The sequence below is a fragment of the Lithobates pipiens genome, unplaced genomic scaffold (assembly GCF_037356315.1).
Source record: "Lithobates pipiens isolate NorthernLeopardFrog02 unplaced genomic scaffold, aLitPip1_a1.2 Scaffold_8, whole genome shotgun sequence".
In the NCBI taxonomy this organism is placed as follows: domain Eukaryota; kingdom Metazoa; phylum Chordata; class Amphibia; order Anura; family Ranidae; genus Lithobates; species Lithobates pipiens.
In genome coordinates this window covers 116,425,037-116,445,923 of record NW_027507903.1, presented here as the reverse complement: position 1 = coordinate 116,445,923, position 20,887 = coordinate 116,425,037, and the positions used below count along the sequence as shown (strand labels likewise).

Sequence of the window (20,887 nt, the reverse complement as noted above, 5' to 3'; positions counted from 1 at the left end):
ATGGTGGAGTTGGGGGAGATACAGACAAGGATGGGGAGGGGGGAAAGCAATGGAATGAGACTTGCAGAGAGAAGAGATCTTGCTCTATAAGGTGAGAGATGCGGATGGAGATGAGCAAGGAGGCAATGATCAGAGGAGGACCATAGTCAGTGATGAGGGGAAGGAAGAGGCTGAATAAATGGGAGAGTAGCAGTTCTGAAGTGAGATGCTGCATTGCTAGTGGGAGTGAGAGAGCAGCATGTAATGTGAATGAAAGGCAGTTATGTTGTGTTACAGTGAAGGTTGACCAAAGCAAGGATGGATGAGGAGCAGGGTAGGCTCAGGGAGCAGCCAAGTAAGAAGAAGGGTAGAGTGTAAACTGAAAGTGCAGATGGAGGGGGAGAGCTGGGAGCTGTGAGCAGCCGAAGGTGCAGAGTGAGAGGGAGAGTTGGGCCCTGTTAGAAGGGGAATCCTGATGAGATAGGTCTGAATAATGTGTCCGGGTTTCAGGTGGACTTACTGGTGGACTGAAACCCGGACACATGATTCAAAACCCAAACTGAATCCCAGACAGGTGGCAACCCTAGCTCTGAGCCCCGAGCGCGTAGCCTGTACGTTCCACTTCTGCGTTCCAGGGTGGTTAGCGTGGAGCTTTCCACACCATGTGCAACACGGACTAGCTGCTAAAACAACCAGGACTAAGAGCCCTTTCACACCACACCGCCCATAGCGTAGGTGGTAAAACGCCGCTGTTTTTAGCAGCGTTTTACCGCCGGATTTGCGGTGCATTTCAGCCACTAGCGGGCGCTTTTACCCCCGCTAGCAGCCGAGAAAGGGTTAAAACAGCCGGCAATATGCCGCAATAGCGGCGTTTTGCCGGCGGTATTACAGGGCTGCCCCATTGATTTCAAAACGCCCTGGTGTGAAAGGGGTCTAACATCCTTACAGCAAAAGGACTGCCAGCGAAGCCTGCACTCTATCACCAACACAGTCCAGAATTTTTTAACCTTTGATGGACATCACCACTTTATGAACCTGCAAACCAGTACATTTTAAAAAACCAACATATATTTATGTGATAGAACTACTGGAGTTGGCGCCTCCAAAACCCCCCCCCCCCTTCCTGTATTTTTATTAAAAATTTTAGAACTCTCAGTACATATCTGGCCAAAATGTAAAATCTTCATAGTTGTCCCGGTCTCGCCGACTATCGCAAATCATGGCCGCTGGAGGAGAAGTTCCGGGACCCCGTGGATATAGGGCAGAAGTGATGTCGGCTTGGAGACTGTGGACTGCCTCTACATCTCCAGCTCCGTGAGCACCTCCTGCGGCCGCAAATCACAAGGTATGGGTTTCAGGAGCGTCTGCTCAAGTCTCGACTCTTGCGCAAATGCTTGGAAGCTACACTTTTACTGGCACCAGTGCATCCCTACTGCATTTATATGCATGTATAGGAGATTTGGAAATGCATATAAATGTATGTAATGATTTTTCAATGTTGCCATTTACTCTGTATTTACCTGCATTTAGGTGTGGTCAGTTTAGGTGCAGTTAGAGAATATAAAATTATGTGCGTCCAGGATCCAATTGGACACTTTAAATTCAGATAAACACTTGTAAACGTGGCTAAACCTGCTTTTATAGCAAGAACCTCTCAACGCAGGAAAAAGTGATCTGGGAGACATTAAAGTTGCTCTCCAGTTAGCTTATTATAATTTATAAATGAGTAATTTGCACACTGGGAGTTTAGCCTCTGTGCATGAGATCCCAGGGTTTTGGTGTGGGTGGAAGGCACAGGAGGTACCATGCAGCTCTGCTTACGACAGCCTGTAATACTCTGAGAGGCTCCTGGGCTTCTGATGCTTCTACAGACTGATCCACATGGTGCTAAAATTGCAAACAAACCACCAACTAAAAGCAGGTGAATCGGTGCTCGCTGACATCAGATGAAATACAGTGAGGGAAAAAAGTATTTGACCCCCTGCTGATTTTGTATGTTTGCCCACTGACAAAGAAATGATCAGTCTAGAATTTTAATGGTAGGTTTATTTTAAAAGTGAGAGAACAAGAACAAAAATATCCAGAAAAACGCATTTAAAAAAAGTTTTATGAATTGATTTGCAATTTAATGAGTTAAATAAGTATTTCACCCCTTTGCAAAACATTGCTTAGTACTTGGTGGAAAAACCCTTGTTGGCAATCGCAGAGGTCAGACATTTCTTATAGTTGGCCAGCAGGTTTGCACACATCTCATGACGGATTTTCCCTGTTTGCAGATCCTCTCCAAGTCATTAAGGTTTTGAGGCTGACGTTTGGTAACTGGAACATTCAGCTCCCTCCACATATGTTCTATGGAATTAAAGTCTGAAGACTGGCTAGGCCACTCCAGGACCTTAATGTGCTGCTTCATGAGCCACTCTTTTGTTGCCTTGGCCATTTGTTTTGGGTCATTGTCATGCTGGAATACCCATCCACGACCCATTTTCAATGCCCTGGCTGATGGAAGGTGTTCTCACCCAAGATTTGACGGTACATGGTCTCGTCCATCGTCCCTTTGATGCAGTGAGATTGTCCTGTCCTCTTAGCATAAAAACACACCCAAAGCATAATGTTTCCACCTCCATGTTTGAGGGTGGGGATGGTGTTCTTGGGTTCATAGGCAGCATTCCTCCTCTTTCAAACACGGCGAGTTGAGTTGATGCCAAAGAGCTAAATTTTGGTGTCCTCTGACCACAACACTTTCATCCAATTCTCCTCTGAATCATTCAGATGTTGATTAGCAAACTTCAGATGGGCCTGTACATGTGCTTTCTTGAGCAGAGGGACCTTGCGGGTGCTACAGGATTTCAGTCCTTCACGACGTAGTGTGTTACCAATTGTTTTCTTGGCGACTATGGTCCTAGCTGCCTTGAGATCATTACCAAGATTCTCCCGTGTAGTTCTGGGCTGATTCCTCACTGTTCTCATGATCATTGAAACTCCCTGAGGTGAGATCTTGCATGGAGCCCCAGCCCGAGGGAGGTTGACAGTTATTTTGTTTCTTCGATTTGCGAATAATCGCACACCAACTTTCACCCGCTCACCGAGCTGCTTGTGGATTGGTCTTGTAGCCCATTTCAGCCTTGTGTAGGTCTACAATCTTGTCCCTGACATCCTTGCACAGCTCTTTGGTCTTGGTTATGATGGAGAGATTGGAATCTGATTAATTGATTGCTTCTGTGGACAGGTGTCTTTTATGCAGGTAACAAGCTGAGATTAGGAGCACTCACTTTAACCACTTGCCGACCGCCGCACGACGATGTACATCGACAGAATGGCACGGGCAGGCATATGGGCGTACGTGTACGTCCCTGCCTTCCCGCGGGTGGGGGGCCCGATCGGGCCCCCCCCCCCGGTGCCAGCGGCGGTCGGTTTTCGTTCAGAAGCGATCCGGGATGAGGGGGCGGCCATTCATTCATGACCACCCCCTCTCGATCGCTCCTGACGAATGTAAGTGAGGCGTGACATCACTTCCTCTCCTGTAATGTAAACACAGGAGAGGAAGTGATGTAATCTCTCCTCCGTGTCGGTGTTTTTCGTTCCGGCACCGAGGAGAGAGGATCGGTGAGTTGCACCAACAGGACACTTCACAGTAGAACATGCCAGGCACACTCACACCCCCCCTTCACCCCCCGATCACCCCCCCAATCACCCCTGCCCCCCCAGTCACAGTGACACCAATAGCATTTTATTTTTTTATTTTTTTTTGCATTGGTGTCATTTGTGACTGTAATAACTGTTAGGGCCCCCTTTAGCTCTAGGGTACCCCCCTAACCCCCCCAATAAAGGTTTAACCCCGTGATCACCCCCCGTCGCCAGTGTCACTAAGGCTGGGTTCACATTGCAGCGGTTTATGAGAACGGATGTGATTCGCACCGCACTGCAGTGCAAATCACATCCGATCTCTGTGCGATTCGAGTTCAGCCATACTGAATTCGCGCCGCACCCGCCGCAAATTCGCACGGGACCCTTTTTTTGGTCCGCAGCAGAATCGGATCGCATGGGTGTTCACACCATGCGATCCGAGTTTGCAGATCGCACTGCGATATGCGAACTGATCTGGGGGTGTCATTAACATTTCACTGACACTCCCAGCAGTTCGCATAGGGCAGTGTGAACTGCCGCCGGGAGGCATGCGATGCGGGATCCCGACGCGGATTCGTGGCGTTCCCGCATCGCTCCAGTGTGAACCCAGCCTAATAAGCGATCGTTTTTCTGATCGCTGTATTAGTGTCACAGGTGACGCTAGTTAGGCAGGTAGGTATTTAGGTTCGCCGCAGCTTTTTATAGCGCCAGGGACCCCCATATACTACCGCATAAAGTCCCCTGATTGCCCCCTAGTTAACCCTTTCACCAGTGATCACCATATAACTGTTACAGGTGACGCTGGTTGGTTAGTTATTTTTTCATAGTTTCAGGGCACCCGCCATTTATTACCTAATAAAGGTTTAACCCCCTGATCACCCGGCGGGTGTCATTTGTGACTGTAATAACTGTTAGGGCAGTTAGGGTTAGCCCCCTTTAGTTCTAAGGTACCCCCCTAACCCCCCCAATAAAGGTTTAAACCCGTGATCACCCCCCCTTCGCCAGTGTCACTAAGGCTGGGTTCACATTGCAGCGGTTTATGAGAACGGATGTGATTCGCACCGCACTGCAGTGCAAATCACATCCGATCTCTGTGCGATTCGAGTTCAGCCATACAGATAGTATGGCTGAATTCGCATCGCACCCGCCGCAAACTCGCATGGGACCCTTTTTTTGGTCCGCAGCAGAATCGGATCGCATGGGTGTTCACACCATGCGATCCGAGTTTGCAGATCGCACTGCGATATGCGAACTGATCTGGGGGTGTCATTAACATTTCACTGACACTCCCAGCAGTTCGCATAGGGCAGTGGGAACTGCCGCCAGGAGGCATGCGATGCGGGAACCCGCCGCGGATTCGTGGCGTTCCCGCATCGCTCCAGTGTGAACCCAGCCTAATAAGCGATCGTTTTTCTGATCGCTGTATTAGTGTCACAGGTGACGCTAGTTAGGCAGGTAGGTATTTAGGTTCGCCGCAGCTTTTTATAGCGCCAGGGACCCCCATATACTACCGCATAAAGCCCCCTGATTGCCCCCTAGTTAACCCTTTCACCAGTGATCACCATATAACTGTTACAGGTGACGCTGGTTGGTTAGTTATTTTTTTATAGTTTCAGGGCACCCGCCATTTATTACCTAGTCTCACTAGTGTACCCCTAAATTTAGGGGTTTCTACTTTCCAAAATGGGGTCATTTGGGGGGGTTTGTGCCATCTTGGCATTTTATGGCCTTCAAAACTGTAACGCCCTTAGAAAGCCTGAAGGCGGTGCTTGGTTTTCGGGGCCCCGTACGCGGCTAGGCTCCCAAAAAGTCCCACATATGTGGTATCTCCGTACTCAGGAGAAGCAGCAGAATTTATTTTGGGGTGTCATTTCACATATGCCCATAGCATGTGTGAGCAATATATCATTTAGTGACAACTTTGTGAAAAAAAAATAAAAAAAGATTAAAGTTTGTAATTTTCCCGCAACTTGTGGAAAAATATAAAATATTCCATGGACTGAACATGCCTCTCAGCAAATAGCTTGGGGTGTCTACTTTCTAAAATGGGGTCATTTGTGGGGGTTTTGTGCCATCTTGGCATTTTATGGCCTTCAAAACTGTAATAGGTAGTGAGAAGTGAAATCAAAAATTTACGCCCTTAGAAAGCCTGAAGGCGGTGCTTGGTTTTCGGGGCCCCGTACGCGGCTAGGCTCCCAAAAAGTCCCACATATGTGGTATCCCCGTACTCAGGAGAAGCAGCAGAATTTATTTTGGGGTGTCATTTCACATATGCCCATAGCATGTGTGAGCAATATATCATTTAGTGACAACTTTGTGTAAAAAAAATAAAAAAAAATTTTTTTGTCATTATTCAATCGCTTGAGGCAAAAAAATAAAATATTCAATGGGCTCAACATGCCTCTTATCAATTTCCTTAGGGGGTCTACTTTCCAAAATGGGGTCATTTGGGGGGGTTTTGTACTGCCCTGCCATTTTAGCACCTCAAGAAATGAGATAGGCAGTCGTAAACTAAAAGCTGCGTAAATTCCAGAAAACGTACCTTAGTTTGTGGATGTGACAACTTTTGCGCAAACCAATAAATATACAGTTATTGACTTTTTTTTTACCAAAGACATGTGGCTGAATACATTTTGGCCTAAATGTATGACTAAAATTGAGTTTATTGGATTTTTCTAATAACAAAAAGTAGAAAATATCTTTTTTTTTCAAAATTTGCGGTCTTTTTACGTTTATATCGCAAAAAATAAAAATCGCAGAGGCAATCAAATACCATCAAAAGAAAGCTCTATTTGTGGGAAGAAAAGGACGCAAATTTTGTTTGGGTACAACATTGCATGACCGCGCAATTACCAGTTAAAGCAGCGCAGTGCCAAATTGTAAAAAGACCTCTGGTCATTGACCAGCAAAATGGTCCGGTCTGAAAGTGGTTAAGAGAGTGCTCCTAATCTCAGCTTGTTACCTGTATAGTAGAAACCCGGGAGCCAGAAATCTTGCTAATTGATAGGGAATCAAATACTTATTTCATTCATTAAATTGCAAATCAATTTATAACTTTTTTGAAATGTGTTTTTCTGGATATTTTTGTTGTTATTCTGTCTCTCACTGATAAAATAAGCCTACTATTAAAATTATAGACTGATCATTTATTTGTCAGTGGGTAACGTACAAAATCAGCACGGGGAGCAAATACTTTCCCTCACGGTCTTTCAGAACAGCCACAATGAGAGAGACCTTGGCTCCTCCCCTTCCTAGGAAACCCTGCTACAGACAATAAAATTCCACTTCCCCCTCCCGGACTACAGTTGTTGGTGTTTCCTCCAGTGGGGAAACACTGTTAACCTGGCCAGACAGTCAGGGAGACTGTGGCTTTGAAGCCCTGTAGGGGAGGCCGGGGCGCTTCCAGGGATGCAGTGAGATACATACCTGACCGCACAGTTCGCCTCTCCATCTTCACCGAGTGCGGGCGGAAGATCCAGGGGCCCACCATCGCATTCACAGGGATGCAGTAGGAAGGCAGCTCTGCTCTCCCTGTACAGGGGTGCCGGCCGCATTGCAACCAGGCGGGCTAAGTAACTGGGAATGTATTTTCCGGCTGAAGGCAGATGTTTCCCTTTGACCCGTGACTTCCGGTTCCAGGTTGCGGTGCTGATAGTGGGCCGAGCGCAGTCTGGAGAGGAGTCAGGAACGCGGCACAGACAGAGTGAGAATACACAGCAGCAACCACCACAGCAGTGCTAGCTCCAGCCATCCAATGGTAAGGGTTCCCTGGGGAGGGGTCCTCTTTATTTAGGATTTCCCCACTCCACAGATGGTTTCTTGTAGTGGGGGAGGTGTCCCTCTGGGTGGTCAGAGGGGGGGAAGGCTCAGGTCCTTAAAAAAGGCCTGCAGCACTCCCCAGGGTTGTAACCTGTATGACTAGGGGCGAGAAGCGATGTTATTTATTTGTTCTTCCATGTATTTCAGAAAGCTACTGAGAAATCAAGATGGCCACATAGTTCTAAGAGAGAGTGCACTTCTTGTAGGGAAACCCTAGGGAAATCTTGGACAAAAGTATTATGCAAAGACTATATAGATGTGTTAGTCAGAGAAAGGGCATCAGAGCAGGAATCGTGTTTAGCGGCTTCAGTGAAGGAACTTTCTGCCAACTTTCAGTCATTTAAATCCTTGTTTGAAGGGTTTCAGCTTCCTAAAAATACCTCACCTGCGCCCCAAATTACAACCCCTCCACACACACAGGGCTCTGCACCTTCCGAACTGGCCGCCACTGCCACGGCAGAAGGAGCTACTTGGGCCTCTAAAGAGGAGACTAGGGAAGAGCCGGATAGTGCTACCTCAGGTTCCCAGGAGGAATCTGAGGGAGAGTACTGGGACAGGGAGTCCAGGAAACTTTCAAGCTTTATCTGGAAGAGGTAGAGTACCTCTTGGGGGCAATTTACACTACCCTTGGAATTCAAGCAGACAAGAAACCCCTGACACTCTACAACCTGATGTACAGGGGCATGGGGGAACAGAAAAAGAAAGTTTTCCCAGTCCATGATGTCCTGGTGGAAACAGTAAAAGAGTGGCAGGATCATGAATGGACACCTTTTTTCTCTAGATCTTTGAAAAGAAGGTTTCTGTTTTCAGAAGATCCATCGTCCATCTAGAATAAAAACCCCAAACTGGACACTGCCTTCTCCCAGGTCTTCAGACATACAGATCTGGCCTTTTGAGGATATGGAAGCTCTAGCAGATACTATGGATAAAAGAATGGATTCCCTTCTAAAGAAAACCTGGGAATCAACCATAGGAAATCTGAAACCGGAAATTGCTGTCACAGTGGTGGCCCGTAACCTGGAGCATTGGCTTTCCCAAATTCAGGCTCATATTGAAGCTAGAACCCCCAAGGAAACTATATTGTCATCTTTTCCTACTATTCTGCGAGGAGTGTCATATAGCGGATGCATCCGCATGTCTGCCAGAACCGTGGCTCTAACCAAGATGAGCCTTCTGGCTAAAAACATGGCCAGGCGATAGTGCCTCTGAAGTTGATGGGAGATTTACTTTTCAGCCCAGGGCTAGAAGCTGTGCTTGACCGCACAGCGAACAAAAAGAAACCTTTCCGAGTTAAATGCAAACCCCCAGTTCCGACAAAGAAGGGGTTTCATCTACAGAAACAAAGGGGGGTCCCTAAGCCTGAAGGGGAAAAGAAAGCTTGGGGCTGAAGGGGCAAGGGCAGAGGAGGTGCGATTTTATTTTTTTTGTCCTGCTGAACAGCCTCGAAAGAGCCAGTGACGTTCCAAGCACGGTGGGAGGTAGTCTCCCCCAGTCAATTTATCCTGGGGATTGTAAGGAGGGGGTACTGCCTGGAATTTACAAAACCACCTCCACGAAAAGACTCCTTGTCCATATACCTTCCCAGGTGTGTGGAGAAGGCAGACGCGCTATTGGGGGCATTAAAAGAATTGGAGGAACAAAATGTAGTACGCAGGGTTCCAAAGGGGGAGGAAGGTGGAGGTTTTTACTCGCACATTTTTGTAGTGCAAAAACCCTCAGGAAAATACAGACTGATCCTGAACCTAAAACCCCTGAACCAGTCCGTATCCTACAAGAGTTTCTGTATGGAATCGATCTTTATGGTCAGAGCCTTGCTACCCCAGAGTTGCTACATGGTGTTGCTAGACCTCAAGGACGCCTACCTCCATGTCACTATCGCAGAAGCTTTTCAAAAGTTTCTCTGTCTAGCGGTGAGAAAAGAGGGAGAAACAATCCATCTACAGTTTCAGGCACTATTGTCATCACCTTGAATCTTCAGAAAGGTCATGGCTTCTTCCATGACCTTTCTGGGGCTCAAAGGAGTCTTAATAATTGCATACCTGGATGACATGCTCCTCTTTGCAGAATCTCCAGAATAGTTAACCAGAAATCTAGAACTGACAAAGAAAATCCCGACAGGTCTGGGATGGCTGCTGAACCTGGAAAAGTCCAGCTTGATTCCATCTCGGCGCATTACCTACCTGGGGTACCTGCTAGACTCCACTCAGTTGAGGGTTTTTCTCCCTGCAGAAAACGTACAGAAATTGGACAAGACAGTGTCCTGTCTCTATAAGGTCAGCAATGTCAACTCTGAGCCTGCTAACTTTGACCATTCCAGCAGTTCATTGGGCAGGGCTACATGTTTGTCCCCTTCAAACCTCTGTCCTAAAATAATGGGACCACAGCCAGGAGTCGTTAGACACCTTAGTACATATTCCACCTCAGATAAAAAAATCCCTTAGGAACACTTAGGAACCCTACTGGCAAAGGGCACCTGGAGGGACAAGGAGCTCAAAAGGTTGTCCAATTGGAAGGAACTGGAAGCCGTTGGGTTGGCACTCAGGTCCTTCAGGAGGGAACTACAAGGCCACCACATTCAAGTGCGCTCAGACAACTCTTCGGTGGTTGCATATGTAAACAAGCAAGGCGGCACGAGGAACAGAATCCTGTTGACCCTGGTAAAAGTAGTTCTGAGCTGGGCTGAGACCAACGCACTCTCTCTTTCGGCGATTTATTAAAAAGGGTAAAAGAATGTGGTGGCATACTTTCTCAGCAGAAAACAGCTGAGAGGGTGATTTGGGTCTTCAACCAAGAGGTCTTCGATCTTATATCCAAAAGATGGGGACTCCCGGAGGTGTACCTCTTTGCATCAAAGGACAACACAAAAACCCCCTGTTTCTTCTCATTAAACAAGTGTGAAGCCGCACTAGGGGTGGATGCGCTAATACGGAGAACACCTCTCAGATCTTGGTGGCACCGCATTGTCCCAAAAGGTCCTGGTTCTCAGTCCTCAAACAATTAGCGCTAGAACCCCCATAGTTCCTACCATTCTGGTAGGATCTCCTTTCATAGGGCCCCTTTCCTTTGTCCCCAGGTACATCAATGGAACCTGGCGGCCTGGCTACTGAGGAAGGGTTATTAAAATCCAAGGGATTTTCAGAAAGGCTGATATCCACTCTCCTCAATAGCAGAAAAAGGAGACGTGCCTGATTTAAAAAAAAGGTCTGAGTACGCTTTAATGAATGGTGCGCAGGAAACTTCTTCGAGGTGCAGAGCCCCATAGCAGTTTTGGCGTTTTTGCAGTGCGGGGCAGATAAAGGGTTAGCTATGAGTACCCTTAAGAGCCAGGTATCAACAGTTAGTGCATATTTGGAAAAGCCTCTGGCCGCCAAACCTTGGGTGGTCAGATTTTTCAGAGCACTAGGGAGGTAGAGGCCAGTTCAAAGCTCACCCTTCCCCAAGTGGAATCTATCTTTGTTCTTACAGGCCCTAACAGAGCCACCATTTGAACCTTTAGAAAATTACTCACTAAAGGATCTAACTTTCAAGACAAAATTTTTGGTTGCAGTGACAACTGCCAGGAGCAGAGGCTGATATAGGCTTTGTAAGACCTTAGGCAAAACTTAGAAATGAGGCCCCACTCATAATAATAAAAATAATTCAAGCAATAAAAATGAATACATTGCATTGTAAAGCGTACAAAGAACTGATGGCAATTCACCCATAGCCAGTCCTCAAGGATTCCAGCATGTAATTGGATCATATCACACCAGGATATGCACTGCAGCACAAGCTCCCTCTGTATAGTGAAGGGCACTTACTAGACAGTTCTACATTATGCCTAAATTTCACATTACCTAACAAAGGCCATAGATCCATCATCTATTTTCCTAAACCTATGCCCCATACCTGCTGTGGACACAGCCAATGCATTTACTATGGTCAGTGAACCTGAATAAAGAAAAACACCTGCTGAATTTCTTTGTACTGCAGTGTCAGGAAAAGGCAAACTAGTGTAGAGAAAAATTAAAGCAGAGGCCAACTGACAACTTTTGGCCCAGGGTGCAAGTACAACCCAGAGGCCCACGGTGCAGCAACTTGGCCTACCTCCCGCTCTTCCTCTTCCCTGCCAAGAGAGGGAGAAGGAGGAGAGAGGGGGAGAAAGAGAGGGAGAAGCAAAAGCGCTGAACCAAGGAGGGTGAAAGGGAAGAAGAGAGAGGAGAAAAAGAGGGAAATAGGAAAATATGTGAGAGAGTGGGGGGAAGGGGTGGGAGGGAGGTGGGGAGAAAGAGAGAAATAGGGAGCAAAATAGTATGGGGGTGAGAGACAGAGGTATGAGTGGAGAGAGAGGAAAGGGAAAGGCGAGAAGAAAGGGAGGGGAGGAGCGAGAGGTGGAGAGAGAGATAGGGGGGGAGAGAGATGGGGATGGAGAGAGGGGAGGGATGAGGATGAAGAGGGAGGGGGAGGAGGGGGAAAGAGGGGAGGAGAGAGAGAGAGGGAAGATTGGAAAGAGAAAAAGGGGAATGGGAAGAGGAGGAGGGGAGTGATAGAAGGGGGAGTGGGGAAGAAGAGAGGAGAGTGGGGAAGAAGAGAGGGGGGTGGGGAAGAAGAGAGGGGGGTGGGGAAGAAGAGAGGGGGGTGGGGAAGAAGAGAGGGGGGTGGGGAAGAAGAGAAGAAGAAAGAGGAGGAGGGGGAAGAGAGAAGATTGGGGAGAGGCATGGGGATGAAGAGGGGGAGAGAGAGAGAGAGGCGGAAGAGGGGGGGTGGGGATGAAGAGGGGGGGAGAGAGAGGCGGGAGGAGGGGGAAGAGAGAGGGATGGGGGTATAGAGGTGGGAGAGAGGAGGGAGAGAGAAGGGAAAGAGAAAGGGGGAGAGAGAGAGGCATGGGGATGAAGAGGGGAGAGAGAGGGATGGGGAGGAGGGGGAGAGAGAGAGGCATGGGGATGAAGAGGGGAGAGAGAGGGATGGGGAGGAGGGAGGAGAGAGAGGAATGGGGATGAAGAGGGGAAAGAGAGAGGGTTAGAGATGAAGATGGGGGGTGGGGATGAAGAGAGGGGAGAGAGAGAGGGATGGGGGTGAAGAGGGGGGAGCGAGGCGGGAGAGAGAGGGATGGGGATGAAGAGGGAGAGAGAGGCAGAAGAGGGGGGGAAGAGAGAGGGATGGGGATGAAGAGGGGGAGAGGGATGGGGATGAAGAGGGGGAGAGAGAAAGGGGTGGGGATGAAGAGGGGGAGAGAGAGAGGGTTAGAGATGAAGATGGGGGGGGTGGGGATGAAGAGGGGGGGAGAGAGAGAGGGATGGGGGTGAAGAGGGGGGAGCGAGGCGGGAGAGAGAGGGATGGGGATGAAGAGGGAGAGAGAGGCAGAAGAGGGGGGGAAGAGAGAGGGATGGGGATGAAGAGGGGGAGAGGGATGGGGATGAAGAGGGGGAGAGAGAAAGGGGTGGGGATGAAGAGGGGGAGAGAGAGAAAGGGGTGGGGATGAAGAGGGGGAGAGAGAGAGGGATGGGGATTAAGAGAGGGGAGAGAGAGAGGGATGGGGATTAAGAGAGGGGAGAGAGAGAGGGATGGGGATTAAGAGGGGGGAGAGAGAGAGAGGGATGAGGATTAAGAGGGGGGGAGAGAGAGGGATGGGGATTAAGAGGGGGGGAGAGAGAGGGATGTGGATTAAGAGGGGGAGAGAGAGAGAGGGATGGGGATTAAGAGGGGGAGAGAGAGAGAGGGATGGGGGTGAAGAGGGGGGAGAGAGAGAGGGATGGGGGTGAAGAGGGGGGAGAGAGGGATGGGGAGGAGGGAGGAGAGAGAGGAATGGGGATGAAGAGGGGAAAGAGAGAGGGTTAGAGATGAAGATGGGGGGGTGGGGATGAAGAGGGGGGGGGAGAGGGAGGGGATGAAGAGAGGGGAGAGAGAGAGGGATGGGGGTGAAGAGGGGGGAGCGAGGCGGGAGAGAGAGGGATGGGGATGAAGAGGGAGAGAGAGGCAGAAGAGGGGGGGAAGAGAGAGGGATGGGGGTGAAGAGGGGGGAGCGAGGCGGGAGAGAGAGGGATGGGGATGAAGAGGGAGAGAGAGGCAGAAGAGGGGGGGAAGAGAGAGGGATGGGGATGAAGAGGGATGGGGATGAAGAGGGGGAGAGAGAAAGGGGTGGGGATGAAGAGGGGGAGAGAGAGAGGGATGGGGATTAAGAGAGGGGAGAGAGAGAGGGATGGGGATTAAGAGAGGGGAGAGAGAGAGGGATGGGGATTAAGAGGGGGAGAGAGAGAGGGATGAGGATTAAGAGGGGGGGAGAGAGAGGGATGGGGATTAAGAGGGGGGAGAGAGAGGGATGGGGATTAAGAGGGGGGAGAGAGAGGGATGGGGATTAAGAGGGGGAGAGAGAGAGAGGGATGGGGATTAAGAGGGGGAGAGAGGGATGGGGGTGAAGAGGGGGAGAGAGAGAGGGATGGGGGTGAAGAGGGGGGAGAGAGAGGTATAGGGATTAAGAGGGGGGAGAGAGAGGGATAGGAATTAAGAGGGGGGAGAGAGAGAGAGGGATGGGGATTAAGATGGGGGTGAAGAGGGGGATGGGGGTGAAGAGGGGGGAGAGAGAGGGGGATGGGGGTGAAGAGGGGGGAGAGAGAGAGGGATGGGGGTGAAGAGGGGGGAGAGAGAGAGGGATGGGGGTGAAGAGGGGGGAGAGAGAGAGGGATGGGGTGAAGAGGGGGAGAGAGAGGGATGGGGATAAAGAGGGGGGAGAGAGGGATGGGGATGAAGAGGGGGGAGAGAGGGATGGGGATGAAGAGGGGGGAGAGAGGGATGGGGATGAAGAGGGGGGAGAGAGGGATGGGGATGAAGAGGGGGGAGAGAGGGATGGGGATGAAGAGGGGGAGAGAGAGAGGGATGGGGATGAAGAGGGGTGGAGAGAGAGAGGGATGGGAATGAAGAGGGGGGAGAGAGAGAGGGATGGGAATGAAGAGGGGGGAGAGAGAGGGATGGGAATGAAGAGGGGGGAGAGAGGGATGGGGGTGAAGAGGGGAGAGAGAGGCGGAAGGAGGGGGGGAGAAAGGGATGGGGATGAAGAGGGTTGGAGAGAGAGAGGGATGGGGGTAAAGAGGGGGGAGAGAAAGGGATGGGGGTGAAGAGGGGGGAGAGGGATGGGGATGAAGGGGGGAAGAGAGAGAGAAGGATGGGGATGAAGGGGGGAAGAGAGAGAGAGGGATTGGGTGAAGAGGGGGGAGAGAGAGAGAGTGAGGGATGGGGTTGAAGAGGGGGGGGGGGGTTGAGAGAGGGATGGGGATGAAGAGGGGGGGAGAGAGAGGGATGGGGATGAAGAGGGGGGAGAGAGAGGGATGGGGATGAAGAGGGGGAGAGATGGGGTTGAAGGGGGGGTTGAGAGAGGGATGGGGATGAAGAGGGGGGAGAGAGACTGATGGGGATGAACAGGGGGGGGTGAAGAGGGGGGAGAGATGGCCACATGGAAGAGGAGTGGTTTACTGGGTGATGAACAGAGCGTTCATGTATCAGTGTGCAGAAAAACTGATCGTCCTTGTCATCGGACTCACCCCAATCCCTGAACTCATCAGACATTCAGGCACTCTGAGCAGCCTCTGTATTGCTGGGGGTCTCTCTCATTGTGGCTGTCCTGAAAGACTACTGAAAAGACGTTATCGGTAAGCGTAAATTACATTTTTTTTTCCCTCACTGTACACAATAATACACTGATAAATGCAAAAGATGAAGTCCATATAGTCCAAATGCAGCTGGGAGGTGGTAGAAACAAAGGAGGAACAGGGGACATATGGATGATTCAGCAGGTGGTAATAAGGGAGACACACAAGCTGGAAGCTCCTAATAGGGTATGAGATTCCCTCAGAGACAAAGAACAAAAGGAGAAAGGGCGCCAGGTCTGCAGAAGCCTGAAGAAGGAGACGGGGCCTCGGAAACCCATCGTGGCCCGTCCTCTCCACAGCTTGTGTCTCATCTTTTTGCAGCTCACAGTGGCATGTGAGAGCCTGCTGATAGCGCCGGCTTCCAGCATTCCCTTGCAACGAGTTCTGGGTTGTGCGAGCAGCCACCATTTTTCCATCTGGTGTTCCACTCGAAAGGTGGTGTTCTGAAGCCTGCTGGCATCGCCGGTCTCTGATGTCCGTGCTCCTGTTAACAGCTGTCCTTCAGTCCATCCTGTCTACTGCCTTTGTGACATGACCTCTGCACACAGCATGCAAGATTCTTTTAGGTAAGTGAATAATAAATTGTTGTGGCTTTTACTCACATTGACCTGGCACCCTTTCTCCTTTTGTTGTTTGGTGTTTATATTGAGAGTGTAAGAACTAATCACTAGTACTACACTTCCCGTCAGTATATAGGCTCAAAAAGAGCTGTTATAGCTCTGTCCAGTCTCTCCCTCCAGCATGTGATTACACTAGAGATGGATCACTATTAACAATCTGTGTGTGGGGGGTTTCTGGATCTGGTTTCCACTGACTGGGGCCAAACATTCCATGAGGAAGAAAAAAACGATACATATTTTTTGTGCTATAATGCCAGGTTCACACCAATGTATTTGTTGCGGCTCGTATTGAATTGGGCTGCTAAGGTCCCTGTACCTTTTTGAAAATTAAGTTGCAAGGAAACTGCATGGTGTGCTGCGTTTTCAGATGCATGGGAGTGCCATTAACCACTTGCCTACAAGGCACTTTCACCCCCTTCCTGCCCACGCCAATTTTGAGCTTTTAGCGCTGTCGCACTTTGAATGACAATTACGCAGTCATGCTACACTGTAATCATGTTAATATTTTTATCATTTTCTTCACACAAATGGAGCTTTCTTTTGGTGGTATTTAATCACTGCTGGGTTTTTTATTTTTTACTAGGAAAAAAAGAAGACCGACATTTTTAAAATAAAAAATTATGTTTTTCTTCGTTTGTCAGTAAATTTTCAAAATAAGTAATTTTTCTCCTTCACTGATGGGCGCTGATGAGGTGGCACTTATGGGCATTGATTAGGTGGCACTGATGAGGCACTAATATGCCACACTGATGGGTGGCATTGATGGGCATTACTGATAGGCAGCACTGACACCCAGCACTAACTGGCATCACTAATGGGCACTGATTGCTTGCACTGGTGGCATGATCAGTGCCCTGATTACATGCCTTGATGTCCCCTGGGAGGACATGCTGATCGGCTCTCATCGCCACACCTCCGGGTTTAGATGTGACCGACTGTGATTGGACATAGCCGATCACATGGTTAAAGAGCTGCGGCCATTCTAGGAGGATGTTGTCCAGAACGAGAGCTGCCCCTCCATCATTTGACGGTGGGCAGCAAGCGGCTAAGAATGGCAGCACCACATGTCTGCAAAAGTGTTTTAGCTGCGGATGGTTGTGATTGTGGGAATTGGAGGGTTTACATGCTCTCCTGAACCCACAACCTGAGGGGGCGCCAAAGTCGGGGGTTTCAAAGAAGTGCTAATACTTGCGCCGGCCCTCCTCTCATCTTTACCCAGCTCTTCAAAATGTAACAGACAGGCAGCGTAGCACAGCCTTGGGCGCTGGTAACTTCAGCCGATACCTCCAGGCTCCAATGACATCCTCACCTGCAGCTTCTCTCCTGAGTCCCGGCTCCACCTTCTTCACTCCTCCTCCTCTCTGACAGATGCAGGACAGGAAGAGAAAGACAGTCTTCCTCAGAGACACCATTCAGTTCTCGAGGATCACTACAGCAAAAAAATTGAATTCCCTCCTCCCACCTGGGCGATAGCAGAGAGGGACCAGATTACCTCCAGTGCAGCAGAACACAGACAATCGCTGCTGAACTGGAGGCCATGTGAGATGAGGCGCCAAGTGAGACCAGGGGGAGGGGCCAGGGCCCAGCAGAAGGTGGAGCGTGAGTGGCACAGATCATCACTGTGGAACGTAGAGTAAGCAAGCTCAATGCTGCTTTTAGCTTTGTGACTATCTCTTGTGCCATGTCCGCAGTCTCTGAATGAGTCTTGTGCCATGTATACAGTCTCTGATCATCTCTTGTACCATGTTTGTAGTCTCTGATCATCTCTTGTGCCATGTCCGCAGTCTCTGATTGTCTTTTGTGCCATGTCTGCCGTCTCTGATCGTCTCTTGTGCCATGTCTGCAGTCTCTGTGGACTGTGATGTAAGGGGAAGCTCTATGGACTCTATGAACCAACAGTGTGATGTACAGAACATTGCCAAGTTATCGCAATGTTGTCGCCTTTAGAGCATGCAAAACTGTTAACTTGGTAATTTTTTTGGTAGAAATCCTGCTCTCTTGACCATGAGATATTGACATCAGCAGTCTGTCACCCTTAGTAAATGTTGAATAGGTCTGTTTGTTTCTAAAGCTTCACACACATTGAGTTCATATAAAACAAACCTCCCCTGTGCAAATGTATACATTTATAACATTATGTACAGTTTACATAAAAATACAAAGAAAGTGTGCCTGGAGTAATTCTGTTGAATTGAAAGTGAATATAATTTACAGATAGTGTTTTTACATTATTATAAAGGAGGGTATCTTTCACCTTTTGTAAATGTTACACACATATTCAAGGTGTTACATATAACATGTTAAAGAAAAGCACAGGCCTCCGCATCCCCCCCCCCTTGATCTCTGGTTTGACAGTGAATAGGATGTACCATATTTTTTTTATATGTATTGGGTTGCGTTTGCATGGTGCATTGGGGTGACATTCACAATGAGTGAGGTGGGTAATTTTGACCGACGTGCTGATCACCACTTTCCCTGCAGTCAAAATGAATGGCATTGCAATACATCTCTCACGGATGTGAAGCCAGTCTAAAGTTAAACTAATCTAAGCTGATCTAGAAGTTTAAATAGTTCATTTGCACCAAGCTGGTCCAAACAAACTATTTTCTCCATTAACACATGCAGTAGCTGTCAGCGTTATATGAACTGTATGTAGCCTCAGCTGTATACAGTGCTGTGTTTTGGCAGTGGGGTTGGGATATCCCATCCTGCTCCTGGAACAAAATTGACCCGGGCTGAGCATTGCTCAGCCAATCACAGGGAGCTTTGTATTCTATGAATGAAGGCTGAAGCTAGATACAGTTCATATATCACTAAAAGCTACTGCATGTGTCAGTAAAGCAAATAGTTAATTTGGACCAGCTTGGTCCAAGTGAACTATTTAAACTTCACTAAAACATGGAGAACAACTTTATACAGCAACATTGATGTCATTTACAGACCTATCTGCACAAATAAAAAATTCCCAATGTGAAACTTGCCTTTGTATGAAATGAAAGTTCCTGCCTACAAATAGTTTTGTTTTTTGTATTATCTGGACATCCACTAGTGGCTTGATTTCTGCCACCATGTTAATACAGCGCCACACTTCCTCTCTTTGTGACATGGTTTTCCTTCTTTCAGGACAGACCCTCTCGTAAATCTGAACTTTGCAGTTTTGCTGTACAATCAAGGAGATAAGAAGGGAGCACTGAGTCAATACCAGGAACTAGAGCGCAAAGTCAACAGTTTGAGAGATACTGGGACAGAGTTTGATCCAGAGGTAAAAATAGAGACAAACATTACAGTCGCGGCATAATTAGACACTAGAACTTGTTATATGACAGTAAGGGGATCTAAATATGATGATGACATATATGATGATATGATATATATGATGACACGCCTAATTTAGGACATTGTTAGCTTTTTGGGGTTAGCTTACAAAATTTCCAGTTTTTATAACGATATTCAAGAAAACCTTAAAATTAACTTTCATTTCATCTTCAATAAAAGTCATTACCTGCTCTTTTCTGTAGGTAATTTATACCCAACTGATATAAAAATATTTTTATTGTTAATAAATGTACAGTTGAGAAAAAATTTGTAAGAAATTTTGGATCCTGTGTTTTGCATGAAAGACTGCTACATGAGATCTAATTAAAGCTTCATAACAAATACAGTGGATATAAAAAGTCTACACATCCCTCTTAAAATGTCAGGTTTCTGTGATGTACAAAAATGAGACAAAGATAAATAATTTCAGAACTTTTTTCACCTTTTAATGTTACCTATAAACTGTACAACTCAGTGGAAGTATAAAAAATGGAAAAGGAAATACTACACTAAACTGTGAAAAAATATCAAATACAGCGGCTACATACGAATGTGACAAATATTCATGTGAAAAGGAAAATAAAATGTAGCGCTAGTTTCTAAATAACATGTGCTTATAGTATATAAACAGCAACAAAAATAAACAAATCAGTGATTAAGTGCATAAATAAGTCCACAAAGTGTCCATCCGAATACTTGATGGGTCCGTCGTAAACCGAACCAATTCGTAGACAGAAATAGCCAACAATAGACTGGACCTCTGAAGGTAATGGCATCTATGGAGAAAAATAAGAATGGGTACTCTTACCAGAGCTGGTGGACCTGCATGTCAGCGACACCAGATCATAAACGCATAAAGAGAAGCAGTCACGCAGGAATGGGGGTAACAGGTCACGAAAGATCCTCCATCCATGCCGACCAATCCGCAATGTCCTCTGGAGACCCTTGCACAGTCGAATCCAGGATATAAGGAAACCCAGCAACAATGTTTCACCCAAGGTGGTCAGCAATCTCTTAGAGCAGGTGGTATGAAAAACATAAAGGGACACAAGCTCCCAATGTTGTAGATCAAAAAGCAAGATGGCTATTTATTTTTATAAAACACGACAGATAAAATAATTACAAAACAAAATAAAATAGTGATCACATAATGTAAAAAGGAATGTGGGGAGCGGAGAAAACGGGCCCTATGTGTTTCGTCCAATATAGACTTCTACAAGGAGAAAGTAAAACAACTTTCATTTTTTTAATGATTTTTTTAACGCAATCTGTGTCTAAAAAAGATATGCTGAAGCATGGGGGCAATCTGCTCCTAATGTTGGGAGCAAATCGCTCCTCCACCCCTGCCCCCATGCTTTGACATATATGCTCTTTTTTTTTTTTTTTTTTAATGTGGTGGTGAAATCACTCCCACAGAGCTGAAGTCACGGCTTTACGTCTAGTGGGAGCAAACGCTGTTGCTGTCAGAATAAATAAACCTGTGCTGCAGCTGAATGGCGTACCTGCTAAGCAAATGATGGTTAACAATAAAACAGTAAGACAATACCATACCTGCAAAGCAAATACAATAAAACATAGTTTAACCACTTAAGGACCAGGCCTCTTTTTCAGACTTGGTGTTTACATGTTTAAAACAGTTTTTTTTTTGCTAGAAAATTACTTATAACCCCAAAACATTATATTTTGTTTTTTTTCTAACACCCCAGAGAATAAATTGGCGGTCATTGCAATACTTTTTTTCACACCGTATTTGCGCAGCGGTCTTACAAGCGCACTTTTTTTGGAAAAAAAAACACTTTTTTGAATAAAAAATAAGGCAACAGTAAAATTAGCCCATTTTTTTTTTTATATTGTGAAAGATAATGTTACGCCGAGTAAATTGATACCCAACATGTCATGATTCAAAAT

General features: G+C 47.5%; 1 protein-coding gene across 5 annotated transcripts in view; it reads left to right on the top strand.

Moving 5' to 3' along the window:
* BBS4 (Bardet-Biedl syndrome 4) overlaps positions 1-20,887 on the top strand; it is an 81,252-nt gene that overhangs the window by 42,020 nt on the left and 18,345 nt on the right. For all 5 annotated transcript variants that reach the window (XM_077473073.1, XM_077473071.1, XM_077473070.1 and 2 more), the window contains one exon: positions 18,788-18,926. In XM_077473073.1, coding sequence (XP_077329199.1) covers positions 18,788-18,926 — 139 coding nt within the window. The remainder of the gene's footprint in view (positions 1-18,787; positions 18,927-20,887) is intronic.